At 43.2% G+C, this 25,019-nt stretch overlaps 2 protein-coding genes and 1 non-coding gene across 5 annotated transcripts in view; all 3 read left to right on the forward strand.

Moving 5' to 3' along the window:
- Nucleotides 1–162: 162 nt before the first annotated feature.
- On the forward strand, nucleotides 163–9,960 carry plaua (plasminogen activator, urokinase a). Of its 2 annotated transcripts, none has more exons than XM_061836956.1 (11): nucleotides 163–252; nucleotides 516–669; nucleotides 769–823; nucleotides 904–1,054; nucleotides 3,679–3,761; nucleotides 3,835–3,873; nucleotides 3,956–4,136; nucleotides 4,243–4,388; nucleotides 4,464–4,607; nucleotides 6,556–6,704; nucleotides 7,989–9,960. In XM_061836956.1, exons 2-11 carry the CDS (start codon nucleotides 556–558, stop codon nucleotides 8,181–8,183), a joined length of 1,257 nt encoding a protein of 418 aa, XP_061692940.1. In that variant the 5' UTR covers nucleotides 163–252; nucleotides 516–555; the 3' UTR covers nucleotides 8,184–9,960. The 2 variants fall into 2 exon arrangements, with proteins under 2 accessions (XP_061692940.1, XP_061692941.1); XM_061836957.1 differs by having other exon boundaries at nucleotides 169–252; nucleotides 579–669.
- On the forward strand, nucleotides 7,622–7,693 carry trnaa-ugc (transfer RNA alanine (anticodon UGC)). Its single transcript has one exon. It is a non-coding gene; the product is annotated as a tRNA-Ala (tRNA).
- A 1,985-nt stretch (nucleotides 9,961–11,945) lies between the features above and the next one.
- The window catches only part of LOC133509479 (vinculin-like), a 31,307-nt gene continuing 18,233 nt past the window's right edge, over nucleotides 11,946–25,019 (forward strand). The window contains exons 1-6 of one of the 2 annotated variants that reach the window (XM_061836507.1): nucleotides 11,946–12,403; nucleotides 18,161–18,231; nucleotides 19,016–19,166; nucleotides 19,616–19,724; nucleotides 20,432–20,554; nucleotides 23,442–23,602. In XM_061836507.1, the coding sequence (XP_061692491.1) occupies nucleotides 12,236–12,403; nucleotides 18,161–18,231; nucleotides 19,016–19,166; nucleotides 19,616–19,724; nucleotides 20,432–20,554; nucleotides 23,442–23,602 (783 nt within the window). In that variant the 5' untranslated portion in view covers nucleotides 11,946–12,235. The remainder of the gene's footprint in view (nucleotides 12,404–18,160; nucleotides 18,232–19,015; nucleotides 19,167–19,615; nucleotides 19,725–20,431; nucleotides 20,555–23,441; nucleotides 23,603–25,019) is intronic. The other variant, XM_061836508.1, reaches the window with a different exon arrangement.

The raw sequence follows: 25,019 nt of genomic DNA on the forward strand, positions 1-25,019 counted from the left end.
TACAACGACACTGATGTCACAGTTAATGAGCAATACTTTGGTAAAACATGATGGTCAGCTGTCATGTGCGGGTGATGTTCGGTAGGCTTTTCATAAATAAACTCCTCCTCCCGCCATCTGCATTTTAAATGGGAGGTGATGCAGGGGAGAGCAGCACTCAAACACAAACCAGAAACAAGACGAGGGGAAGAAAATACGGCTTGAGAACAACGACCTTAATCAGGATTCCCGACTCCTTATTACAACAGAAAGGTATGCATTTCCTATCCAATTTCCCAGTTTGTTACATAGATAAAAGATTCTTTTCTGACAATGTTTAAAGTTTCACTAATTTGTGTCAGGAAACATTGAAAAGAAAACGAATTGTGTCTTTTCATGACATTGACAGTGTCCTTTTATGTTTTCATTTTACAAGCCCACGCTAAATCTGTATTTAATCAACACGTACAATGCACATGAATATGTCTATTGTAGATTGATGCACTTTATTCCCATATTTTCCTCCCTCTCTGCAGATAATCTCCCTCACAAGGGCATTCAGTGTTGATATGTTCTATGTATTCCCCTTTTTTTTGTAGTTCATCTCCAGACCAAAATATCCCAAAAGCAGAAGTGAAGATGAACTTGTTAGTCATCCTCTGTTTCATTTCAGTTGTCAGTATTGAAGTTGTAAGTACATTTCAGATGCATGATTTCATTTCATTCGTGGCAATTAAGCCTTATTGAAAGAAAGCAAAAATAAAAAATTAATTATCAATTTTTTTTCAGGCATTTTCAAAGAGGCGGCTTAAAAAGAAGTGGTCTCCAAGCCATAACCTCACAGGTGAGCTTACAGCTCTTCACTTGTGTGGATTTTTATTATTATATCACTTTGATTCACATAATTTTTCACTCTTTTCAAAGGTGATGTTTCAGCGGAGTGTCGGAAAGGGGATGGGAGCAGTTACAGGGGAATTACTTCCAAAACGGCGAATGGGCGTCCGTGTCTTAACTGGAACTGGTTCAAAAACCCCTGGGGGGCCTCATTTGGAATCGGGGATCACAGATACTGCAGGTAGGCGTGAATTTAATTTTGTGCAGAATGTGGAACATAGAGATGGAAAATTGATGACATTTGTTCCAGGTGCATACGGTCGCCATTGTACAACTTTGATTTACTGTACAGGAAATGTTGAAAGTAACATTAAAACATTTTTATCTGGCATAAAAGTAAGTGTATAAAAAAAGTTAATACTTGTTAATATTCGGGTAAAAGAGATTTTAGTGACAACAACTGCATAATGCATTAGTGATCTTCTTCTCCCCTCATCGAGACTGCTGAAGAGTTCGTTCATTTTGGCTTATGGAACTGAGCTCTCGTGAGGCATACTGCAGACCGTAATGTGTATTTTTATTTATTTATTTTGCATATCTTCATTCGCCCACTAATGGAATAAGCTCAAGAAAAAGCCAGACTTCGTTAACTGAGGTCTTGCCTAGTGTGATTTGAGCTCATTTTTGTAAGCCTTTTGAAACCTATTTTTCTCAAATTTAAAATTATACAACCTTAGACGTATTTCTCATGTTTCAGGCAAATAGTTTAAAGTTACTGTTATCTCGATTTAAAAGTCACCCTGCTTGCAATTCTTTCGAGATACGACCTGTTGCTCTGCTGATTTCTTTTGTCTTGAGTTGTTGAGTTATAATTTACCCGCTGTCTATTCCCACTCCCAGTTAACGTTTAAGTGTATGGCTAAACATAAAACAAAGAATTACACATCATGTATTTAATAGAATGACATTAATCAACCTTGTGCTATGAAAGTCCTCTAGCTTAATTTTAACACATAATGCAAAACACCATAGACGGGCCAGCAAAAATAGTGCTAATTTCACGGTAATTATAAATCTTTAAACAATTTATGATGAATCACAAATGTTAGCAAAACATGCAGAGAGAGCATACATCAATATTGACAGGCGTATATTCTTTGTACTCTGCAAGAAAAAAAAAACATTCAATCTTAGTTGTGACAGTGATGTTTCATCATAAATTCCCCTGTAAAGTATATCAGAACATATTATACTTCTCAGCAGCAGTGGAGCAGCTGGTTAAACATTGGCCTCACGGTTCTGAGAACCCGGGTTCGATCCCGGCCCCGCCTGTGTGGAGTTTGCATGTTCTCCCCGTGCCTGCGTGGGTTTTGTCTGGGCACTCCGGTTTCCTCCCACATCCCAAAAACATGCAACATTAATTGGACACTCTAAATTGCCCTTAGGTGTGATTGTGAGCGTGGCTGTTTGTCTCGATGTGCCCTGCGATTGGCTGGCAACCAGTTCAGGATGTACCCTGCCTACTGCCCATTGACAGCTGGGATAGGCACCAGCACTCCCCGCGATCCTTGTGAGGATAAGTGGCTAAGAAAATGAATGGATGGATGGATGGATGGATTATATATCCCCTGGTCACTGTGCACACACCAGAATAAGCAGCATGAAGATCCATTGAATTATCATGATGTGCACACTGTTCAATCATTTACTTCTATTCAATGATGCTAATACTGTGTGTTGGTAAAAGACGAGCGGAGAGTGCGTCATCCATGCGCAAAATTGCGGAAGTCTCATTCGACATCCAAGTGGTCGCCATATTGGCTGCATCTAATGACATTCGCCATTGAAAACACGCTGTGGCCCCTACTATGGGAGACAAACACACCCCTTCTGACACGGAAGCTCTGTTCGAAGAAGAGAACATCTCACAACCGAGTGAAGTGACCGGGGAAATATTACCCTATTGTTTCGAGCCATATTTAGATGCTATGCAGATCACTTCTGACTAACAACAGACACCCAGACAGTATGTATGAGCCAGAACGGCCGAAGCCATGCTCGTCCGCGAGGCATGGATTTGCCGGCAGTTTGTCCGCCCACCTACTATGGGACACAGAAGCTCTTTTCAAAAAAGAGAACATCTCACAATCGAGTGAATGACCGGGGCAATATTACCCTATTGTTTCGAGTCATATTTAGATGATATGCGGATCACGGCCAAACCGCATGCAGCCAAACGACCTCCCTGTCCAATCCACCTCCACGCAGCATAGATGAGGCACCCCGGCTGAAGCCGCAATCGGTGGACAAGGCGTCGACGGGCTCATCAACACATTTAGCACCTCTGATTTACGGACGCGGATCTTTTGTTGTGTTCTGAAAGGATTACATCCAACCCCCCCAACTATTGTTTTTTTTAGTAGCTCTACACACACCTACCTGTCATTGGGAACCCACAAAGCTCTCGTCCTCTGCACCCGTGCAATCCCTTTTTCACGACGAAGCGGGCCTCTTGGAAACTTATGAAGGGTAAATCCATCGTCCTGAGTGTTCGAGCATTATCCAGCAATGCAACGAGCTGGCATTTTGGCTAACAGGAAGGAACAATGAGCTACCTTCCCGCAGGTAAAACTAATAGAAAGCTTGAGTGCGCTACAGCCCTGTACGTCACTTCCTGCTTCTTGTCGAAAACAAATCCCCCGAGAGGATTTTCATGGCAGGAGTTACAAAAACCATACACGTCAAAATCATGTTTTGTGGTGGAAAAAACCCATGGATCTATACCGGCTGCCTTTTTTTTTTCATTAATAGCATACTAAAAATGATGCATTTCATGACAGTGGCCCTTTAATGTTTCACTTGTAGGAATCCTGACCAGAGCTCGAGACCCTGGTGCCATGTCAAAAAAGGCAAGAAGGTCGTGAGAGAAATCTGCAACATTCCCAAATGTAAGCAATTGAAGTGGTGAAACTTTTTTCTCATATTGATTTGGACTTTCTAATGTTGCGCGTTGGCCTCCAGGCCCCACAAATGTAAAGCCTCCTGTTGTTGTGGATACAGGTAATCAAGTTGTCCTGCTACCATTTCACAGTAACATCCCCTAATGACGCACTGATGATTTCCTTCCTTCCCGTCCTTGCAGAACTGACATGCGGTGAGAAGTCTGAGCACAGGATGAATAAAATTGTGGGCGGGTCGTTCGTAACCGCGCGGTCCCAGCCGTGGGTTGCCGCCATTTTTCATCAGCGCAACAGGTTCCTTTGCGGCGGCTCGCTCATTGCGCCGTGCTGGGTGCTCACGGCCGCACATTGCTTCACTGATGGGTGCGGCCAAACACACAGTCTACAATCTACTGTAATCCTCATTTGATAAAGGCTCTGTGACTCATGTTTAACAGTGTGTGTGTGTGTGTGTGTATGTTGGGTGCAGTGAAAGGACAAACCTCCAGCGTCTGTCTGTGTTCCTGGGCAAGAGTGCCATCAACGAAACGGATGACGTCAACGAGCAGAAGTTCACAGTGGAAAAACTGATCCTCCACCAAACATACAATGAGGCCAACTACAACAATGACATAGGTGAGCGCAAGCAAGGCTTCTCATAAAAAGATGTCTGTGTGTAGGCAACCGTGAAGATTTTATCTGTCATTTCAGCTCTGTTGAAGATAAGAAGCAGCAGCGGCAGCGGATGTGCCGTGCGATCGGAATCTGCTCGCGCAGTTTGTCTTCCTCCACCTCACACTCAACTTCCTGTTGGGTCTCAGTGCATCATCGCAGGATTTGGCAAGGAGAAATTCAGTATGTACAACTTGATGCCCAACAAGTACTCTATGACAAAAGTATTGGGACAAGATTGCAGTTCACCCTCCGCCAACCAAACCCACCCAACTCAATGGTAAAACAATATCCAGTTGGTACAGTACCTCCAAGCTATTACAGCTATATAATTACTTTAAGCTTTGCTCATTGAGCAAAGAAGCGTTCCCCAAAATCTTTGTCAACACAAAGTACATCCAGTGTATTGCAATGGATACGCTCCGGGTATTCACTGTAAGGGAGACCATCCATCCAGCCATCCTCTCTCTAGACTGTTTTCGACCACGTGACTACATCCAGGGCATCTGACCGTGTTGGATGGGTTCACTCTACTGACGCGCTGTTCACTCTGATGCTTTTGCGTATAGACCGGAGTTACACAAATGTTAGTACATCTCTTAAAAGTGACGCATGATGGCTAAAAAGACTTTGGAAAATTATCCTTGCTCGTTAGATGTTGTTTCAAGAAGCCGTTACGACAAGAAGTGCGCTTTCAACCCACGTGCCTTGGAGATACACAAATGGAGCACACAACTGTGGGCGTCGGTAACCTATCCAGACATCGTCCACGATCTCCTCTTCTCAATAAGTGCTTATACCGTGGACCAACTAAAGAATTAAAAAGGTCTGGAGGCCTACAACCTATGGATAGATTTCCAATGATGTCACCACAGTCCTTAGACCAATCGGATTAATTAACGATACAAAAAAACTTCACGCTTCATCTATCACCTGTGTTCTCTAACCTCTATGACACACAAGATGGTGGAATTGGAAACCTATCCATTCATCAATGGCTGGGTTTGTGATGCAGTGGTATCCATTGTAACCACACTGCTAAGGTTAGTGTGCCACAGAATGCAATTTAAATATGTACCGCGTGATCATAGTCGGCGTTGTGTTAAATTATGTTGATTATACAAACAAAGAGGTAGATTATTATTTTCGTTTTTGCTACCGAGAAGGAGAGAGAGAGAGGTTCGACCGGGACAAGTCTCAAGTGGAGCCCGCACTTTTTTCTCCCTTTTCACGGCATTCCTAACTCAACTCACGAAACAGCTAGCGGTGCGGTATCTCGTTTTTGCAAAATTATTATAATAAAACATAAAATACAGATTTTGGAGACATGCATTGCATTCACACACGAGTATTGCGCTTAGCTGCTAGATCGGCTCTGCTAATACGAGACAGCCACAGTTGTCCCCGTTTGGTTGCTAACTGCTCTGTTTTCTCTCTCTGGTTCTTGATCACAACTGGCAGTCGAAAGAAAGACGCTTTACAACACCCGTTTGAGCAACCGATAACATAGCAGTGCGCCCCCATTCATACGCCTTTCTGAAATGACTCCTGCATAGTTATGTGTGTTTGCGTGAATTCACCAAACCACGTTCTAAATCGGAAGTTGTGTGACGTCGGTCGAAAACAGTCTATATCTATTATCTTCATAAAGGTCACAAATGGTGGGTACACCCTTATTTGCAAGAGATTACTGCAATACAGTGTGGAGACCATTAATTATACAAACTTACATTCACACCTATGGACAAGCGGGAGAGAACATCCAAACCCCACACAGGCCCTGGATTCGAACCCCCTAATCACAGAACTGTGACACAGACATGCTAACCACTACAACATGTGTCACTCAAGTGACCCATCCATCCATCCATCCATTTTCTGAGCCGCTTATCCTCACAAGGATTGCGGGAGTGCCCCTGCCATTTTGTACGAGCTCCCATAACAAGAATTACATTGGCAGTACAAAGCAACGTAAGGGCATGCCTTTTTACATTTTACTGCTGTTTCATCTAAATGTATGCATTTGATAAAATACAGTATTTGGGGCTGTTGTGGGTGAACCGCAATATAGCGCGGGGGCACTATTCATAACAGTCTTCTCAAGAGATTCTAACAGAAGTTTTGTCTGCAGGGGCATTTCAGTTCTCTCAGTACTTGAAGGAGGCCCAAGTGAATCTTCTCTCCCAGTCTCACTGTAAACAAAATCCCATGTATGCAAATCTGCTGACCGACAACATGTTCTGTGCTGTGGGACCCAACTGGAACATGGATGCCTGCAAGGTGAGTAAACACGTCCATTCCAAGAACCTAGAGTGCAATTCACAGCCTATGTTTGGCTGTGTGATCAAGAGCAATTATTGAGGAAACAACTGTTTAAAAAAAATAGAAGTAGGTGCCTGTTCTTGTGAATTTTGTCTGCAGAAAAATGATCTGAGACTTACACAGTATTCACCCACTTTGATAATTAATGTGCACATCTCGAACCAGTAAAAATTCCAAATCTAGCATTTGCAACGCAGTGAATGCTGTGAAACAAGCACAACAAATAATGCTGTTTTGCATCAAAATAATGTTTTTATATTTTGCAACATATTTTGCAAAACAAATAAAGGCGAGACTGTAGACAGAACGCACATTACATGGCTTACGTCACCCGCAGACGTGACAGTGGCACCTCCAAAGTTGAACGTAAACTTTTTTTGTGATGCCGTAGTTTTAGACTCAAACTGTTAGCATGAGAAAAGCTTTATTGATCATTAGTCATGAATTAAGTTTATGGATTGAGTTCACGAAAATGTACACATGAATGGTAATACAAGTATAAATACAAGTTAACTACTGAAAAGTTAGACAAAGTGAAGCAAAAGTAATCACTATGTGATGACGAAAAAAAGTGAACTTATTATTCTTCTATCATTCTTTCAGCTACATGCTATTTACTTTGGTATCTGCTTACTAAAATTAATTTATGCATGCAGTTGATTTTTAATGTGTTGCACAGTATTCCTTTATTGTTATTATTAATATAGTTCATGTTTACTTGTACCAGACTCTTTACACTGTCACAGTAAACACAATTTCCTGTTCTATGCGATCGTTACACCGAGGACTAAATATAAAAACATTTAGGACTTTGTCCATCATGGCAGCCTGCCCATAGAGGGAGTGTGTCTAACAATGGTGCTCCTTCCATTCATGGGGATGTAGCTCAGTGGTAGAGCGCATGCTTTGCATGTATGAGGGCCCGGGTTCAATCCCCGGCATCTCCATTTGCTTTTAATTTTTTGTTGTTTTTTTTTTTTGCTCGAGAATCCTAAAGATGTTAATGTTTTTTAAGTACACATCCGTACATTTTATATCCATCTTGTCCTCTTGAAGGACAGGTGAATTTGAATCTGTCCTCGGTCTGCATGTGGTCTCTGGGCACACTTAGACCAACTGCCAATAGTTGTAAAAATTGAATGTATGATGTAGCTATTGTTTTGGAATGGACATGGTCATGGATGTTGTTTCTGACATTGTGTTCAGCATCGGCACTGACTGACAATTGTCTTCTCCTCACAGGGCGATTCCGGTGGTCCCCTCCTGTGTGAAAACGCCGGTCGGCTGTTTCAGTTCGGGATTGTGAGTTGGGGCATTGGCTGCGCTCAGGAGAACAATCCTGGGGTTTACACTCAGCTCACCAAATACAACCAGTGGATTGCAGAGAAAACAGAACTACCACAGTATACAAAAGGAGTCATGTACCCTCCAAAATGAAGGTGGGCGGCAGAGTCCCTCGTGTTACAATTTCGTTCCAAAGGGAACATTCGGCAGCAAGGCTCTGTATGCACGCTGGTTTGTGCATCTTGCCATGTTGTTTCACTATGCAGAAAGTGGCAGCTGATGGGCTTTTATTGCACATGGACAGAGGTAATAATTTTTGAGCTCATTTTTCTGAAAGAATGTTTTTACGTATTTATTATAGATGTCTTCATATACTTAAGAATTGGTTTTGTTGTATATTAAACTGCAAATACAGGGAGCGGGGGGGGGGGGGTCAAATTTCAGATCTGGCTTTCCTCTTTGGTGGTAGCATTTTCTGTCATTTGCCTGGATGGGTTTTCTTTGAGTTCATTTGAAAAACATGCATGTGAGATTCATTGAGAATTGTAAAGTGCCCATTCAGTGCATATGTGAGGATGTGAGTGTGAAGGTTTTTTCTGTATGTGCCCTGCAATTGTCTGGCGACCAGTCCATTGTGTACTCCGCCTTTAGTCCAGAGTTAGCTGGGATAGGCTCCAGCTCACCTTTGAACCGATGAGGACATACATCGAAATGGATGGATGGATGGATGGATGGATGGATGGATACACACTAAATTAAACCAAAGTTTTGCAAAGGTGGTTTAACCCTTGTGCGATCTTCAGCCACATAGGCAAGAATTTCAAATAAAGAAGTCCTGTAAACATAAATATGTGTCGTATACAGTATATCAGGATGACTTTTTTTTTAATACTAATATGGTCCTCTTGTTATTTTTTTAAACTTCAAATCATCTCCAAGCAACTGCCTGCAAAGGCCTTATTTATAACGATTACCATGCCAAGATAGTTTACAACAGAACTGCTGGGGCCAATCACAACTGTAATTCGTCCCTCCTACACACACCTCAACAACTCACACAAATCTGTTTACTTTATTACTGTGCCTCAAACCATAAATGGCTTTGATATGCAGTAAGAGTATGAGTCTCACTCCCATGAAAGGACATTTCCAAGGAAAGGGTTGGGATAGATCAGGGTCAAAGAGTGGCTGCCTCACTGCTGGAAGCTTTTAGGTTCGAACCCCCGCTTCCAATCCAAGTTACTCCTGATCTTGCATTATCTTAGTGGGGATGAGATGGTTACTACCCTTATATGGACATTTACAGGAGATTACTCTATATAAACTAAAAAAAAAAAAAAAAAACTCAGACAATAAATGTCAAAACCTTTCTGTTTTATAAGTTAATTGAAATAGAAACTAAGCATTTTATCTGTGACTGTCTTTCAACTTTTATTTAGCAAATTTTTTCAAACAATTATGTCTATGAAATCCATCCATTTTCTCAGTTCTCGGTTGTTCCCACAAGGGTCACGGGGAATGCTGGAACCTATCCCAGCTGTCAATGGGCACAAGGCGGGTTACACCCTAAACTGGTTGCCAGTCAATCGCAGGGCACATGGAGACATACAACAGCCGCACTCACAATCACACCTAGGGGCAATTTAGTGTCCAATTAATGTTGCATCTTTTTGGGATGTGGGAGGAAACCGGAGTACCTGGAGAAAACCCACACAGGCACGGGGAGAACATGCAAACTCCACAAAGGTGGGTCGGGGATCGAACCCGGGACCTCAGAACTGTGAGGTCAACACTTTCCAGCTGACCCACTGTGCCGCATGGATATGAAATCCATTTTTTAAATAATTATTTCAGTTCAGTTTTGTTTTCTATATTTAAAAGCACTGTAGATGTTTATCCGAAGCACAATGTACACTGGCTTCAAGCATTATTAAATTTGTTTTTTAGTAATAAACCTTCGTCTAGTTTTTTATCAATACTTCAGCCCACTACACTCACTATTGTAGTTTTATGTTGGTCATGACAATACTTGTGTAAAAAGGTTAAAACCACGACTTATTGTGAAGGAATAAAATGACAAACCTGTACAATTACTACTACAGTACAATCATATACATTATTAAAAAAATATTCACGGTATTAATTTGTCACTGTTCAAGTATTATCGTTTCACTGCATCACTGTCAGAGATGTAATAAATATAGTAAGTGAGACCAGAGTAGCCGAACACTCGAAACCCCTCAGCACGATGTAGTTTTTACTGCACCTTTTACTTATGTAGTGGCAGCCATTTTAACAGCCCTTGAGTATATAAATGCTGTCCATTCAAGAATAGGAGACGAGAGCCTCTTCAACCAGGTGGACCAGAGTGTCTAGCTTCTCTCCATTTCGGGTGATAGTTGCCTCTGGTTCACCCCTCCACGCATGCACATGGACATGCAGGGAACGAGAGAGCTACAGAAACTGGTGGTGAATACCTCCAGGGTATAAATACCGTTGTTTTTGCCTGCAACGTCTCTGCTTTCCTCGGCACACGCTGAGTGTCACAATTGCAGCAGCACTTAAAGGAAGTCACTAGTTCGTAAAACCTCCAATTCAATTTGAATGCACTATTACCTCCGCACCTGCCCTCGCAATGCATTTTTTTTATTCATGCATGAAATTGTTTGCGATTTTACAAAGATGTTTTTGTCCTATGAAGACAATGTTATATTCTTTTGGATCACAGCTAGATGAATCCATGGTCTTAATATAGACTTGACTATTGAGGTTGAGAGAAGAAGAGTAGTCTGGACCCAGCATTGAATGAATGTGGCTCGTGTGTCACGTGTCGATTTGAAGCATCATAAAAAAGAAACTGCTGATTCTTTCACATGGGTGCATTTAATCTCCACTGTCATCGACACTGTGGAGGGTTTCCTAAACTTGGGCCCTGGGACCTAAAATTGACCACGGGTCAGTTTTTTATTGGGTTGTCAAGTTAAATGTTACAAGCTACAGCGGGAGCAGTTCTCAAACGTTTGACACCAAGTACGACCTCAAAAATATACTTATCTCCCCAAATTCCAGCATTGTGACCTACATAAAAATACAATATTTAATAAGGACTAAGTGTTCAGCAAAAACAAAGCACCTTTGATGCCTAAAAAGTATATTTATTATTGTAAACTATTGTGACATTATAAACTTTGAACATTAACACTGTGCTTAAATATGGGGAGTGGGGGGTGAATTATTTTTAAAAAAATGATACTCTTAAAATTTATTTCACAGAAAAGTTGGAAAGAAATCAGATCTGTTGTCTAAAACAGATTAAAGATTAAATGCAAATGAGATTGGTTTAAAGGTTAAATACAACTAAACTGTACTTGGGCAGGGATTCTTTCGTGTCCCACTAGGGGAAGCTCACGTACCACAAGTGGCACTCACACCACATTTTGAGAATCGCTGAGATTTTAATTATCAATCATCAGAATGCCAAAGACTTTTTGATTCCTGTTTATTGCAATAGAAAATACAAATGTAAACACTTCAGATGTTTCAATCTATTTTGCATTATCATCCCCTTTAATGCTATACATACAGCATTGATATAGATAATACCCCAAAAAAAAAATAATACTGAATGAACTGTTTCCTAACCTACATTGAGCCAGGGCATTTCCTTATTTTAGTTATTAATTTTTCATTTAATTCTTGAGCTGTCCTTTGAAGAAAAAAAAAAGACAACCACTCATCGTGGTGCTCCATTCTTCCTGGCGGCATCCTCATACAATCGAGGAATCCCCCCCTCTGCTCATGAATTGAGCCCTGTCCTTTTTTTTGGGGGGGGTGGGGGGGGGCAACGTGGCATCCATACATGACGTAATTTTGGAAGAGCTGTCACTTGCACGGTGCTGTGCGCGTGCACGGTGAGCGCGCGGCACCAGTACCATTCGTCCTCCGCCAGCACGAGAGCGAGGCGCGTCTTCGCCGTGATTGGGCGGGGGGCGGTGATTCCTTCTGGCAGGATTCTGGTAGATCCCACCGGAGGAAACCCGGGTCCAGCTTTGACCGTCACAGCAGACGCGGTTGTTGCTCCTCCCGCGAGTTAGGAGAGAATAAAAAGCAAGAAAGGAAAGGCTTCGGTGCAAAGGAAGCCACCGACCACCTTTATTTTTTGTGCATGTGTGTGTGTTGGGGGGCTGCGGTAAAAGTCGGTAACCATGCCGGTGTTTCACACCAAGACCATCGAGAGTATCCTGGAGCCGGTGGCCCAGCAGATCTCTCACCTGGTCATCATGCACGAAGAGGGCGAGGTGGACGGGAAAGCCATCCCGGACCTGTCCGTGCCGGTGCAGGCGGTGCAGGCTGCAGTCAGCAACCTCGTGCGGGTGAGTCGATGCCAGTTGATTCTGCCAGTTTGTTTTCCTTCAAGTCAGCAAAGATCCGTTTTTATGGCGTTTGATCTTTGCACGCCTTTGAAATGGTGTAAAAGTGATGCACAAACGTTCAACTTTGCCCTGCAACTAATCAGATGGACATTCGGCGTTCAATGGAGTTTGTGGGGCGGAAGATTGAGCTGACACGCACACAGCGGTCATCTTTAATTTAAACGGAGATGACACAGAGGGTCACTTATGTCTGCGTGCACTGACTGACAAAATCAATACGGGCCCAGTCGGGAGACATCACTACGAAACGGAACAGTCATCAGTCATTTGCTTTCCCTTTGGGCTATTATGGGACGTATTGAATCAGAACCAAAATCCGTACTGCTAATTCATAATGTCCCACCCACTCCACTACGAACTTAGTTAAAACTCAAACAAAGTAGAAATAATTAACCGTCGGGGAAAATGTGACTAAAAATCTTAGCTCTGTAACCAAATGCAATGGGGGAACAATATCCGAAATTAACAAAACCTCCCTGATTGTTTTTGACAGAATGAAGAATTGAGAGAATCTGGCACTTTATTCATCCTGTTTTGTGTGTGGTGGCACGGTGAAGCAGCTGGTAAAGCGTTGGCCTCACAGTTCAGAGGTCTCGGGTTCAATCCCGGACCTGCCTGTGTGGAGTTTCCATCTTCTCCCCGTACCTGCGTGGGTTTCCTCCGGGCACTCCAGTTTCCTCCCACATCCCAAAAACATGCAACATTAATTGGACACTCTAAATTGCCCCTAGATGTGATTGTGGGTGTGGATCTTTGTCTCCATGTGCCCTTCGTTTGACTGGCAACCAGTTCAGTGTGAACCCTGTCTCCTGCCTGTTGACAGCTGGGATAGGCTCCAGCACTCCCTGCGACCCTCGTGAAGATAAGTAGCAAAGAAAATGGAATGATGGATGCTTTGTGTGTACAGCAGCAACACTGGCGTGTTTCATCCTATTGGCAAACATCACATTTGATTTAACCATTCATCCATTTTCTGTAGCACTTCTCATTTGTGTTGTGAGTGGGCTTGGAACCTGAGGCGGGTTGCACCCTGGACTGGTCACCAGTCAATCGCAGGGCACGTACAATCTAGGCAAGCAAAGATTTGTACCCGTTTAGTGTCCTCTATGAATTAAACTTGCTTGATTTTGGAACTTGGGAGGAAGCCAGGGTACAAAGACAAACCCCACACAAGCAGTAAGTCCCTGAACCTTGGACTGGTTGACAGGCAATCACAGAGCACTTAAAGGCAAATAACCATTCACGCCCATATTCGCTGGTATAGGCAATTTAGAGTCCTGGTCTGCCAGGCAATTATAAAAAAAAACACTTGCAATCACAGAAGACCTGTAAGAGAAAGGCCGAAAATATTAAACACAACAAATGCAAACATATGTTCTTTTTCATGTCCCTCAGAGAACTTTAAAAAAACGGAAATAGCCCCTGATGGAAAAAAAAGCTCCCCACTCCTGATCCCAAAAATAATTTAAAGTTGGAAAGCAGAGTCCAGGATACGTGATTATTTCCTCTCTCTTTCTCTGGGCGTCCTCATCACTTCAGTGCATCTCTCCAAACGGTGAGCAGAGGGAGGCTAATAGCAGCCTTGGGCACGTCTATTGTGCCTCCGATGCATTTGTTGGGAAGCTAAGGACCAGATAGAGGAAGCTGCTCTTATCTGATGTAATTAAGGACTTAAATTTGGGGGCTCATTTTCATCTCCTCCCTGACTGCTAATTGTGCAGCAATGCAGCTGAATAGGAGACGAGTGGTCGCTAATGGAGGAGAACGAGAGAGGGAAGTGTTGAACCGGAGCACGCAGCTTGCTGGTTGCTGGGTAGAAAAACTTAATTGGACGTGATGGATGGGCTCTGGTTTTGTGGACTTTATTTTAGCAAGCAGAGTCAGTTGATGCAAAGATGTAAAAGAGCAGAGTCCCTCCGCACACTGATACAGTTACACTGTTAACCCGCAGCTGGGTGGACCGTGTATATCTAAAAAAATAGGTCACCGAGATTCTTCAAGACACAAACAAGAGGGTGTCAATCTGTCAGAGAGGCTGCACGTGCGTGGGCTGATGATTCGACGAAACATCTAAAAGATTAGATGGTGCGTTTGTTTGGAAAAGTGCGAGCTCGGTGGAGCTGTGCCGATGACGGCGCCCCTCTTGGAAGTTTGAGCTCCCCGAGGAGGCGATGTCGTTCTCATTCCTGAGTTTGTCGGGGAGGGGGCTGTGGGGGGAGGAATAAATAGATTTACTGTTGAGAAGTGAGGGCGGCTGGGAAGTCAGCACAAGAGTCACCTGCTTCTGTTTGGGATGGGATTCTCTTGACGACCTCAGATAACCTTTCCTTATGTGTCCCCCTCACTCCTTCTGCGTCATAGTCTGTTAAACCACTAAATAGTCACTTTTATCATGCAAGCAATTTTGATTTGTCACAGTAACTGGCTGAAAAAGGAAAATAACTGCAGAAAGAGCAAAGCACATTGTTTTGTTGTTATTATCGTATTGAGCATTAGCATTTCCTAACGCACAGACAGTGGAAATGCCTTCTTGATTCAATTTGACAGTTGGCAGCAGTTCGAAAGAGACCCCTCTCAAATTGTTCCACTTAGCTGGAACAGCAAAGACTGTTCAAGTTTACATATCGTCATAGTCATGTTGAATCCTCCAAAACTACCACATTTGAAGCACTAACCCCCCAACCCAGACATGTTGTCAGCGCTAGCAGTGTTCATCACAACGAATTGCCGATCTACAAGACAATACAGGATAAAATGCTTTAATGGTTGAAAAAAAGCAAATGACTTTGGTTATATACAGTATATCTAACTGAACTCTTTTTCAAGGGTTGAAGATCCTTGATGTACTTAATACAAAAATCAATGAGTCGACTAGAAACTGTACGACACTGCAGTTCATTTGCACGCAGACCTACCCGATAGTCCTTCTGTGTCAAAGCCTTACAGTGACTGATTTTTAACAAAACAGTTCTACTCAAATGTGTCTAACCTAATTCTTTTTACTCGTTGTCATCTTACTCATTGTGAAGTCACATCTTGAGGAGAAATAATGCCGGAAGGGTCCTCCGGAGTGTGGAAAAGGTGGCATAATGACAGTTCAAGTATCCAATCAAGTCAAGACATTTTCTCTCAAACAATTTCCTACAATTTTGATTGCTTAACAATTTGTACCTCCAATTTGTACCTCGACCATATCGGCATTGACTGATTGGTTGAACCTTGGCTACGGCCTTCCTGCTCCGGGAATATTTACGGTACGCTCTCCCCGTGCTTGCGTCCTTCCCCATCCCCGAAACATGTATTAGAGACGATCATGTCTCCATGCTCCATCTCAATTGGCAACTGACCAGTCCAGATTTGAAGCTGGTCTCGCCCAAAGTCAGCTGGGATAGGCATCAGGTCATCCGCTACCCTAATGAGGACAAGCACTCTCGAAGATGTACGAGTAATCTGCCATGCAGCAAAAACCCACATGACTCCCTTTCATGTAAAAGGCAAAGGTGAAAAAAAAGCTTTTAACGAGTTTTTGGTAATGCCTCCGATTCAGCAGTTTTGTAGGCCCTCTGTGTGAAAGAGACTCTTCAGAGGGTTTGGCCTAGATGCCTCGGTTCTTCACACATATTCTTCAGGATGAATAGACAAGAAAATCCCCCAGGCACATTCCGGAATCTTGTGGAAAGTCTTCGATTAGCGGAACGTGTTATGCTGCAAAGGACCTCCATATTTTATTCCATTTTCACATACTGGAAGTGTAACAAAAATCTGTCCCAATACTATTGTCCGTGTAGTCGACCAAACATGTTCTCAGCAGGTTTGTTTTATTTATTTATTTTTTGTTAATCATTATCACCCTAACTCACAGGTGTCAAATTCAAGGCCCAGGCGCCAGATCTGGCCCACCACATGATTTTATGTGGCCCGTGATGCCAAATCTATCAATGTCAAATCTGTCAATTTCCATGATTCTTGTAAAAATCTGTACCAAAATTTCAAATTGTCAGATATCATAAATGATAAACTTGAGATATTACTAGCATTTTTGTGTCACCAAATGTGAATCGTTGAAAAACACATTACCCTTGATTTCTGATTCCAAAACTAGTTCATAAATTGATTATGTAAATATGATGAGATTAAATATTTTTGTTCCACAGTGATAACGGCCCTCTGAGGGAAACCAGAACAAGAATGTGGCCCGTGCGAAAAAAAGAGTTTGACACCCCTACCCAAAATGATTCTAAACCTATTCAGGGGGACATTTTCCACTTTCAGTTTGCCTTCTTTGGCCACTTTCGCACCTTTCCAACACACACACACGGAGTGTGGACACGACACGGAGTCACTTAACTGCACATTAACTATGCATCGGTTGTACATTGAATAATCAATGCTAAGTGGTGCCAGTTCCAGGAAGCGCCTGCACTCAAGCAGGTTCTTTGTGAGGGAGGCTTCATCAGGACTCACTTGCTGTACTTGCCGAGCTTCATTCCTGCCAGTTTCAAGGAATCCTTTTGGTATGAACGGATGCCAGTTCTCCTGGTTGCTTCTACCTAAGAATGCATCTTCCTGTGCCATTCTGGAGATCATAAAGTCTATTAAATGAAGTTCACCAATGCGGCACTGAGAGACTGATGTCATCATCTCACTGTAATTGCATCTGCAGTGTGTGTGCTTGGCTACGTACGCGCTTTCTTGTTTGTGAGTAATGTGTGTGTGTGTATGCTGCCAGCCAGCTGCATTTCTAAATTATGTTCATCAACATCCGCAATAGAAGTGAAAGATTCCACCGTTCAAGCAACACATATTTGAACACATGGTGGAGTAGCGTGTTGGTTGTGTTTAGAAGTAATAGAGCGCATTCAAACTCGTGTTCAATGACCGTCCACGGTGGACTGATGCAAAGGCGCACGATGTGGAAGTCGAAAACAAAAGTCTAAAAGTCGATCGCACACGCAATTTTTGATAAATGAAAATAGTGAATGGCAATCAGACTACTGTAACAAAGTAAAGGTCACATTTCTTCTTAAAAAAATCCATTCATCCATTTTCTTTGCCGCTTATCCTCACTCGGGTCGCGAGGAGTGGTGGAGTCTATCCCAGCTATCAACGGGCAGAAGGTGGGGTACACTCTAAACTGGTTGCCAGTCAATCGCAGAGCACATAGAGATAAACAGCCACACTCACAAACACACTTAGGGGCAATTTAGAGTGTCCAGTTAATGTTGCATGTTTTTGGGATGTGGGAGGAAACCGGAGTGCCTGGAGAAAACCCACGCAGGCACGGGTAGAACATGTAAACTCCACACAGGCGGGGCTGCGATCGAACCTGGGTCCTCAGAACTGTGAGGCCAATACCGAGTATAGCTGGAGCCGGAAATGAAGATGAATGAATGAATATTACTCAAGCAATTGTAACGTGTTCCTACACACCTCTGCTTTAAAAATCTGGAATTGCACCACGGCATCTGTCTGGAATAATTTTTTTGTCTTTGTGTGGTCTCAGGGGAGCTTTGAGACAGAAATTTCGTGTCAACCAATTTTGGAAGTCAAAGTCGACTTAGCAGATTTTTTTTCGTTTGTTTTTCTTATTCCCAGCCCTACTGCATAGTGTTGGTGGAGGAGTGCACCTTTATTCAGATCTTCAACCACATGTACAATTTCAGTTTTGGTGCAGTTTATGATACAACCATTTTATAGGTTGGGAAGGAAACGGTTCAAACTACAGAAGACCAGGTGCTAAAGAGAGACATGCCGCCTGCATTCATCAAGTAAGTTTGTTTATCATTGACTATGGATGATGGAATTATTCCAGTCTATCTCTGAACACAGAACTTGTTTGGAAAAATCGGAAGAGGTTTCCGAATAGTTTAATGCTAGGAAATTTGGCGGCGTTCCCAGCTGCAACAAAGAGCCACTTCTGAACTGAGTGTTCAGTCAGAAGCGACCCACGGGTGACTTGTCCGCCTGAGAGGCTGTTTGTTGTGTTCCAGCATGGCTTCCAAAGGTCTGATAGGGTGGCCCAAATTGCCGACTCAGCAATGCTGCACCCCAGACATCAGGCTGGATTGACTCCAGTGTCCTGTACTGACAGAATTATGGAGATCGATGAGCTAAGTGCAGGAACATAACATCGGTTTTATCAGCCGCCTTGTCCAACTTCAATTTTGAAGAGTAGATTCCAGATCAGAACCCTCCCCCCAACGCACACATAGATGTATAGACAGCCATACACATGGGGCACCACGTCGTAAATCTCGTCCACCAGGCTTTGGAGGCTAGGGGGCATGTGTAATGTGAACCTGGCTAAATATAGATGAACCAGCAGCCATCGATACTCTGACCAGCAGGGGGTCAGAAGAAGGAGGCGGTGCCTTGTCTTCTTTCAAGTACTCCAATTAATCACCTAAATTCAAGCTAAGAAAACTAAAACGTCAAAAACAAAACGTCCTACATTGTCATCCCATCTGTGCAATTGTTTGCTTTATACATGTTTTTTTTTAACAAATATAACATGACAAAACAAAACAAAAAAAACAAGAAATGAATGTGCAGGGTGGAGAACTCATCTTCTAAACTGGTCCAAGCGGCTCAGATGCTGAAGACTGACCCCTACTCAGTTCCTGCTCGGGATTACCTCATCGACGGATCGAGAGGGATTTTGTCGGGCACGTCTGACCTGCTGCTTACGTTCGACGAGGCCGAGGTGTGTTTATGTTTGTCTCCTTCTGGAAAACATTCAGGGGAAATAAAGCTTTTAATAGCAACGTGCGGGAAAAGGAACCGAGCTCAGGGCTTCAAGTTGTTAAGTATTGCGAGCCCCAGTTAGATTTAATCAGAGAAAAAGTAACTTCCCTCTGTCAGACGACAGAATCTGGGTGTGTGCGTGTTGTATATTTGAAGCTTCTTCCAGTTTAAATAAAATCACATTGAGCGTGTTATTATGGCCACTGAGGTTTATCACCAGTTTTGAAGAAGCAAAAAAACTCTTGTCACAAGAAAGACATCACAAGACACACACACACACACACACACACACACACACACACAGGAACAGGGGCCACTTGAATAACAACAATAAAAGAAAGAAGAAAATCTTTTTCACATGATGTTTGGTCGCGATGCTTCGCTCGGCATCTCTGTGTTGTGTTTCAGGTGCGTAAAATAATCCGCGTCTGCAAAGGAATCCTGGAGTATCTGACAGTTTCTGAAGTGGTGGAGACCATGGAGGACCTCGTCACATACACCAAAAACCTGGGACCAGGTCAGCGGGAAGAATTTTGGAACATTTGCAATGAAAAGAGGGAATCACAACATCTACATCTTTTTTTTTTTTAAACGGAATAAACCTTGGTTGTGTGATGTCCATCAAAGCCAAATGATCATAACTTGGATCAGCACCAAATTGTACACGTTCTTGCACCCCCTTGAATGTTATCGTTAAGATTTATCAGTCAACTTCTGTCAACACAGATAAAAAAGTTGAATATGTTAAGCTGTTAGTTGTCTGAAATATGATAATCAAGTTATTCACACAGCGGCACGGTCCAGGGTGCGATCCGGGCCCCGCCTGTGTCGAGTTTGCATATTCTCCCCGTGCCTGCGTGGGTTTTCTCCGTGCACTCCCGTTTCCTCCCACATCCCAAAAATGTACAGCATTAATTGGACACTAAATTGCCCCTAGGTGTGATTGTGAGTGTGGCTGTTTGTCTCCATGTGCCCTGCCTGCGATGGGCTGGCAACCAGTTCAGAGTGTACCCTGCCTCCTGCCCAATGCTGCTGGGATAGGCTCCAGCACTTCTGCGACCCTTGTGAGGATAAGTGGCAAAGAAAATGGATGGATGGAAGTTATTCACACATCTCTGTTGCTGACTTTGTATGAGATCGGTGATTTGTGAAGCCGAAACGCGCAACCTCGACCTCGCGTTGACGAAATGAGTCAATTGTTTTCAACTGGTTGCCGTTGCGCAGGGATGACAAAGATGTCGAAGATGATCGAGGAGAGACAGCAGGAGCTGACGCACCAGGAGCACAGACAGATGCTCATCAACTCCTTGACCACGGTCAAAGAGCTGCTGCCTGTCCTGATATCAGGTGTGTATGTGTGGGTTTTGTACTAAAAAAAAGCACTCTTGTGATAATAACACTGATTATAACAGTCATTAGTTGCTGTTTGCTTTCTCGGCCCGGCTAACAAAGGAGGAACATTTTGGAAGACCCCAATCCACTATGCCAGCTGTTCTCAAACTTTTTAATACAAAATACCACCTCAAAAAATACGTAGCCCTCCACAAAGTCCCATATTTTACCAAACCAGTTTCTTTCTAGTATTGACCCTATGGTGTCTCGGTAAACATCACAAATGTGAAAATTGTCCACGCATTCCTGAGTTGCAGAGGTTTTCCTGCCAAGAAGCCTGAAATCAGCTACATAGATTTCTCAAGGTTATCTATGTCCCCAGTGAAGATTTCCCTCTACCTCTTCGCACCCGAGCAAGCGACGGTCAACATAACAAACACGTGTGTGCTCACAAGTGGTAACCTGATGCAGGAAAGGGCGTGTGGTCTTTGCCAGATATGGGCAAAGCAGATGCAAAACTGGGACAAACAGACGCAGGCGTCATAATTGGAATCAGAATAATCAGAATCACCTTTATTTGATGAGTTTGTCAAATAACGATGTAAATAACAGCATCATAATTTGAATAATAATAATTCCTGCGTGTGTGTGTGTGCGTGTCTTGTGATGTCTTTCTTGTGACAAGAGTTTTTTTGCTTCTTCAAAACTGGTGATTAACCTCAGTGGCCAACATAATTGGAATCAGAATCATCAGAATCACCTTTATTTGATGAGTTTGTCAAATAACGATGTAAATAACGGCATCATAATTGGAATAATAATAATTCCTGTGTGTGTGTGTGTGCGTGCGTGTCTTGTGATGTCTTTCTTGTGACAAGAGTTTTTTTGCTTCTTCAAAACTGGTGATTAACCTCAGTGGCCAACATAATTGGAATCAGAATCATCAGAATCACCTTTATTTGATGAGTTTGACAAATAACGATCATTCTGATGATTCTGATTCCAATTATGACGCCTGCGTCTGTTTGTCCCAGTTTTGCATCTGCTTTGCCGATATCTGGCAAAGACCACACGCCCTTTCCTGCATCAGGTTACCATCGAGTTTGTCAAATAAAGGCTTTGGATCGGCTCTTGTACGACAATGAATACTTTTGTGACGTAAAAAAGATTTAGCAATTGATGCAGAGTCCTCCAGCAGTAGAAAGCAATTTGAAATGACTAATAGAACAATAGCCAGAGGGGCCTTTCCACAGGGGATGCGAGTATGACAAAATGAAGTTTTTATCTTATTTTATTTTATATTATTAAATTGACACTTTCATTTTAAGTCCATGTGAGAGTCACTCTATGGGGGTCTAAATATGGGAAAATAGGGGGCTTTAAAGGTCTAGTGTCATCCCTATAAACGTTCTAAAATAGATATTGAAATGAAAAATGCAGATAAGATTATTCACTTTAATGTCTACACGAAAAAATAAATATGAGCGGAAGCACATCATCCATGCGGAAAGTTGTAGAAGTGTCATTCGACATCCAAGTGGTCGCCATATTGGCTGCATTCACTGTCCCTGACGTCACCCCGGACATTCCATATTGAAAACACGCTGTGGCCCCTACTGTAGGACACGCCCCTTCAGACACGGATGCTCTTTTCGAAGAAAACAGCTCACAATCGAGTGAAGTGTCCGGGGTAATATTACCCAATTGTTTCAAGCCATATTTAGAACGTCCAAACCACCTCCGTGCCCTATCCACCTCCGCACGTCGGTGATAAACGCACCAAGGCCGACAAGGCCGGCGGCAGTCTCGGCCTTGTCGACAAAGCCGGTAGCGATCCACAAGGCCTGCGGAGGCCGTCCTTCAGCTCTTGTCCTTTGCACCATGCAATCCATTTTTCATGACGAACCGGGTCTCTTGCATACTTATGAAGGGGAAATCCATCCTCCCGAGTGTTCAAACAATGTCCAGCAATGCAACGAGCCAGCATTTTGGCTAACATGAAGGAACAATGAGCTACCTTCCTGCAGGTAAAACTAATAGAAACAAATGAATCCGCTTGACTGCGCAACTGCCCTGTACGTCACTTCCCGCTTCTTCTCAAAAACAAATCCCTGAGAGGATTTTAATGGCGGGATTTACAAAAAGCTGTATACGTCAAAATCATGTTTTGTGGTGAAAAACGCATGGGTCCATGTCAGCTGCCGTTTTTTCATGAATAACATACTAAAAATCATGTATTCCATGACAGTGCCATTTTAAAGACCAATAATAAAACACAGTAGGAGTAGTAGTAGGTGTACATCAAAAATATGGTGGTTTTACTCCGAAAAGATACAGGGAAAAAACTGTACTTGTGAAATATATTGCAGCTAAAATTGAAATGAAAAATTGTAGTTTAACACTAGGGCGGCACGGTGGATCAATTGGAAAGTGCTGGCCTCACAATTCTGAGTTCCCGGGTTCAATCCCGGCCCCACCTGTGTGGAGTTGGCAAGTTCTCCTCGTGCCTGCGTGGGTTTTTCCCCGGGAGTCCGATTTCTTCCCACATCCCAAAAACGTGCAACATTAATTGGACACTCTAAATTGCCCCTAGGTGTGATTGTGAGTGCAGCTGTTTGTCTCCATGTGCCCTGCGACTGGCTGGCAACCAGTTCAGGGTGTACCCCGTCTCCTGCCCGTTGACAGCTGGGATGGGCTCTAGCACGCGAGCCTCATGAGGATAAGCGGCTAAGAAAATGGATAATTGCAAAGTTAAACACTAAATGTTTAAAAACAAGGTCATTCTTTATGATTAACTGCAAATGTATGGATACCGCTGACTGGGACTCTTGACTCAAAAGCGGCTCTTTCAATCATTTCGGATGACGACGACGATCATTATCGCTCATCTTTCTCCCCTCAGCGATAAAGATTTTCGTGGCAACCAAGAGCGGGCGCGGCGCCGGGATGGAGGAGGCCGAGAGGAACCGACGCTTCACCTTCGAGAAGATGAGCTGCGAGATCACCGAGATCATCAGAGTCTTACAGCTCACCACGTGGGACGAAGACGCCTGGGCCAACAAGGTAGCCCTCAGCTGACTGTACAGACTCTCGTTTTAGTTATCATGCATACACACTTGTTATACTGCAATTTTGTGGTGGGAGGCCTGCTCACATGTACTCTTCCACATGCAGTGTTAGCCACAACAACCCTCTTTGCTGCAGAGAGCATCTCTTTACCTTTCTGTGATTCACTTTTTCTTTTTGCTCGCTGGTGTAACTCCCTTTTCCTTTTTCCCTTTCTTTACCTCCCTCCTCCATTATTTTCCGCCCTTGTAGAAGGTAAGCCTGCTTCTCTCCCCATCTGCGGAACTCCGGTGCACGTGTGTGTGCCACTTGGCTTCACGCATTTCGATAAACTTTTCTAAATGTCGTCGTGTAAATGCCATCATGCTGGTACTAAACAACTTGTGTGTCACGTCTTTCAGTCGGCTGATGTGATAATGTACTGTACATACAGTAACTCATCACTGTGTATTGTTTTATGTGCATCTGTTTGTGTGATTTGAGCAGAGGTGACAAAAATACGCACGCTCTGTCTTCACATACAAGTACACGACATTCTTTAGAAAAAAGTAGAGGTGCGACGGATATACGCTTCACTGACAACTAAATGATTATCACAGGTGGCACGGTGGATCAGCTGGTAAAGCGTTGGCCTCACAGTTCTGAGGACCCGAGTTCGATCCCGGCTCTGCCTGTGTGGAGTTTGTATGTTCTCCCCATGCCTGCGTGGGTTTTCTCCGGGCACTCCGGTTTCCTCCCACATCCCAAAAACATGCAACACTAATTGGACACTCTACAAGGGGCCTGCAGTCTAAAAATAAACAACTGATATAATATGGTTGTACAAGTGTGCACACCCTCATATGACCAGAATTTGGCCAATAAATTCAAATGGGCGCCACGGTAGGTCAGCTGGTAAAGTGTTGGCCGCACAATTCTGAGGTTGCTGGTTTAATCCCAGAACTGCCTGTGTGGAGTTTGCGCGTTCTCCCCGTGCCTGTGTGGGTTTTCTCCGAGCACTCCGGTTTCCTCCCACATCTCAAAAACATGCAACATTAATTGAACACATTGAACAAATTGTTTCTAGGTGTGATTGTGAGTGCGGCTGTTGTATGTCTCCATGTGCCCTGCGATTGGCTGGCAACCAGTTCGGGGTGTAACCCGCCTGCTGCCTGTAGACAGCTGGGATAGGCTCCAGCACTCCCTGCGATCCTCGTGAGGATCAGCGGCATAGAAAATGGATGGATGGATGATTATCACATGCTTCGATAACGCTTTATGATAATCGCTTAATCAATTTGAAACCTTGTTTAAAATAGTACAAAATGGTCCTCTGAGTATTTCAGCCTGTGAACAATCTCTCAATCAGATTTATAATAATCATAATATAATAATAAAGCAATAAATATTAATGATCATATTGTAGTAATAAAGC

This window comes from Syngnathoides biaculeatus, chromosome 12 (assembly GCF_019802595.1).
Source record: "Syngnathoides biaculeatus isolate LvHL_M chromosome 12, ASM1980259v1, whole genome shotgun sequence".
NCBI lineage: Eukaryota > Metazoa > Chordata > Actinopteri > Syngnathiformes > Syngnathidae > Syngnathoides > Syngnathoides biaculeatus.

Coding starts and splice junctions, on each gene's coding strand:
- plaua (XM_061836956.1), top strand. CDS start 556: ATGTATTCCCCTTTTTTTTGTAGTTCATCTCCAGACCAAAATATCCCA. Junction 670..768: donor CAGTTGTCAGTATTGAAGTT/GTAAGTACATTT, acceptor ATTTTTTTTCAG/GCATTTTCAAAGAGGCGGCT. Junction 4,389..4,463: donor CAACTACAACAATGACATAG/GTGAGCGCAAGC, acceptor CTGTCATTTCAG/CTCTGTTGAAGATAAGAAGC.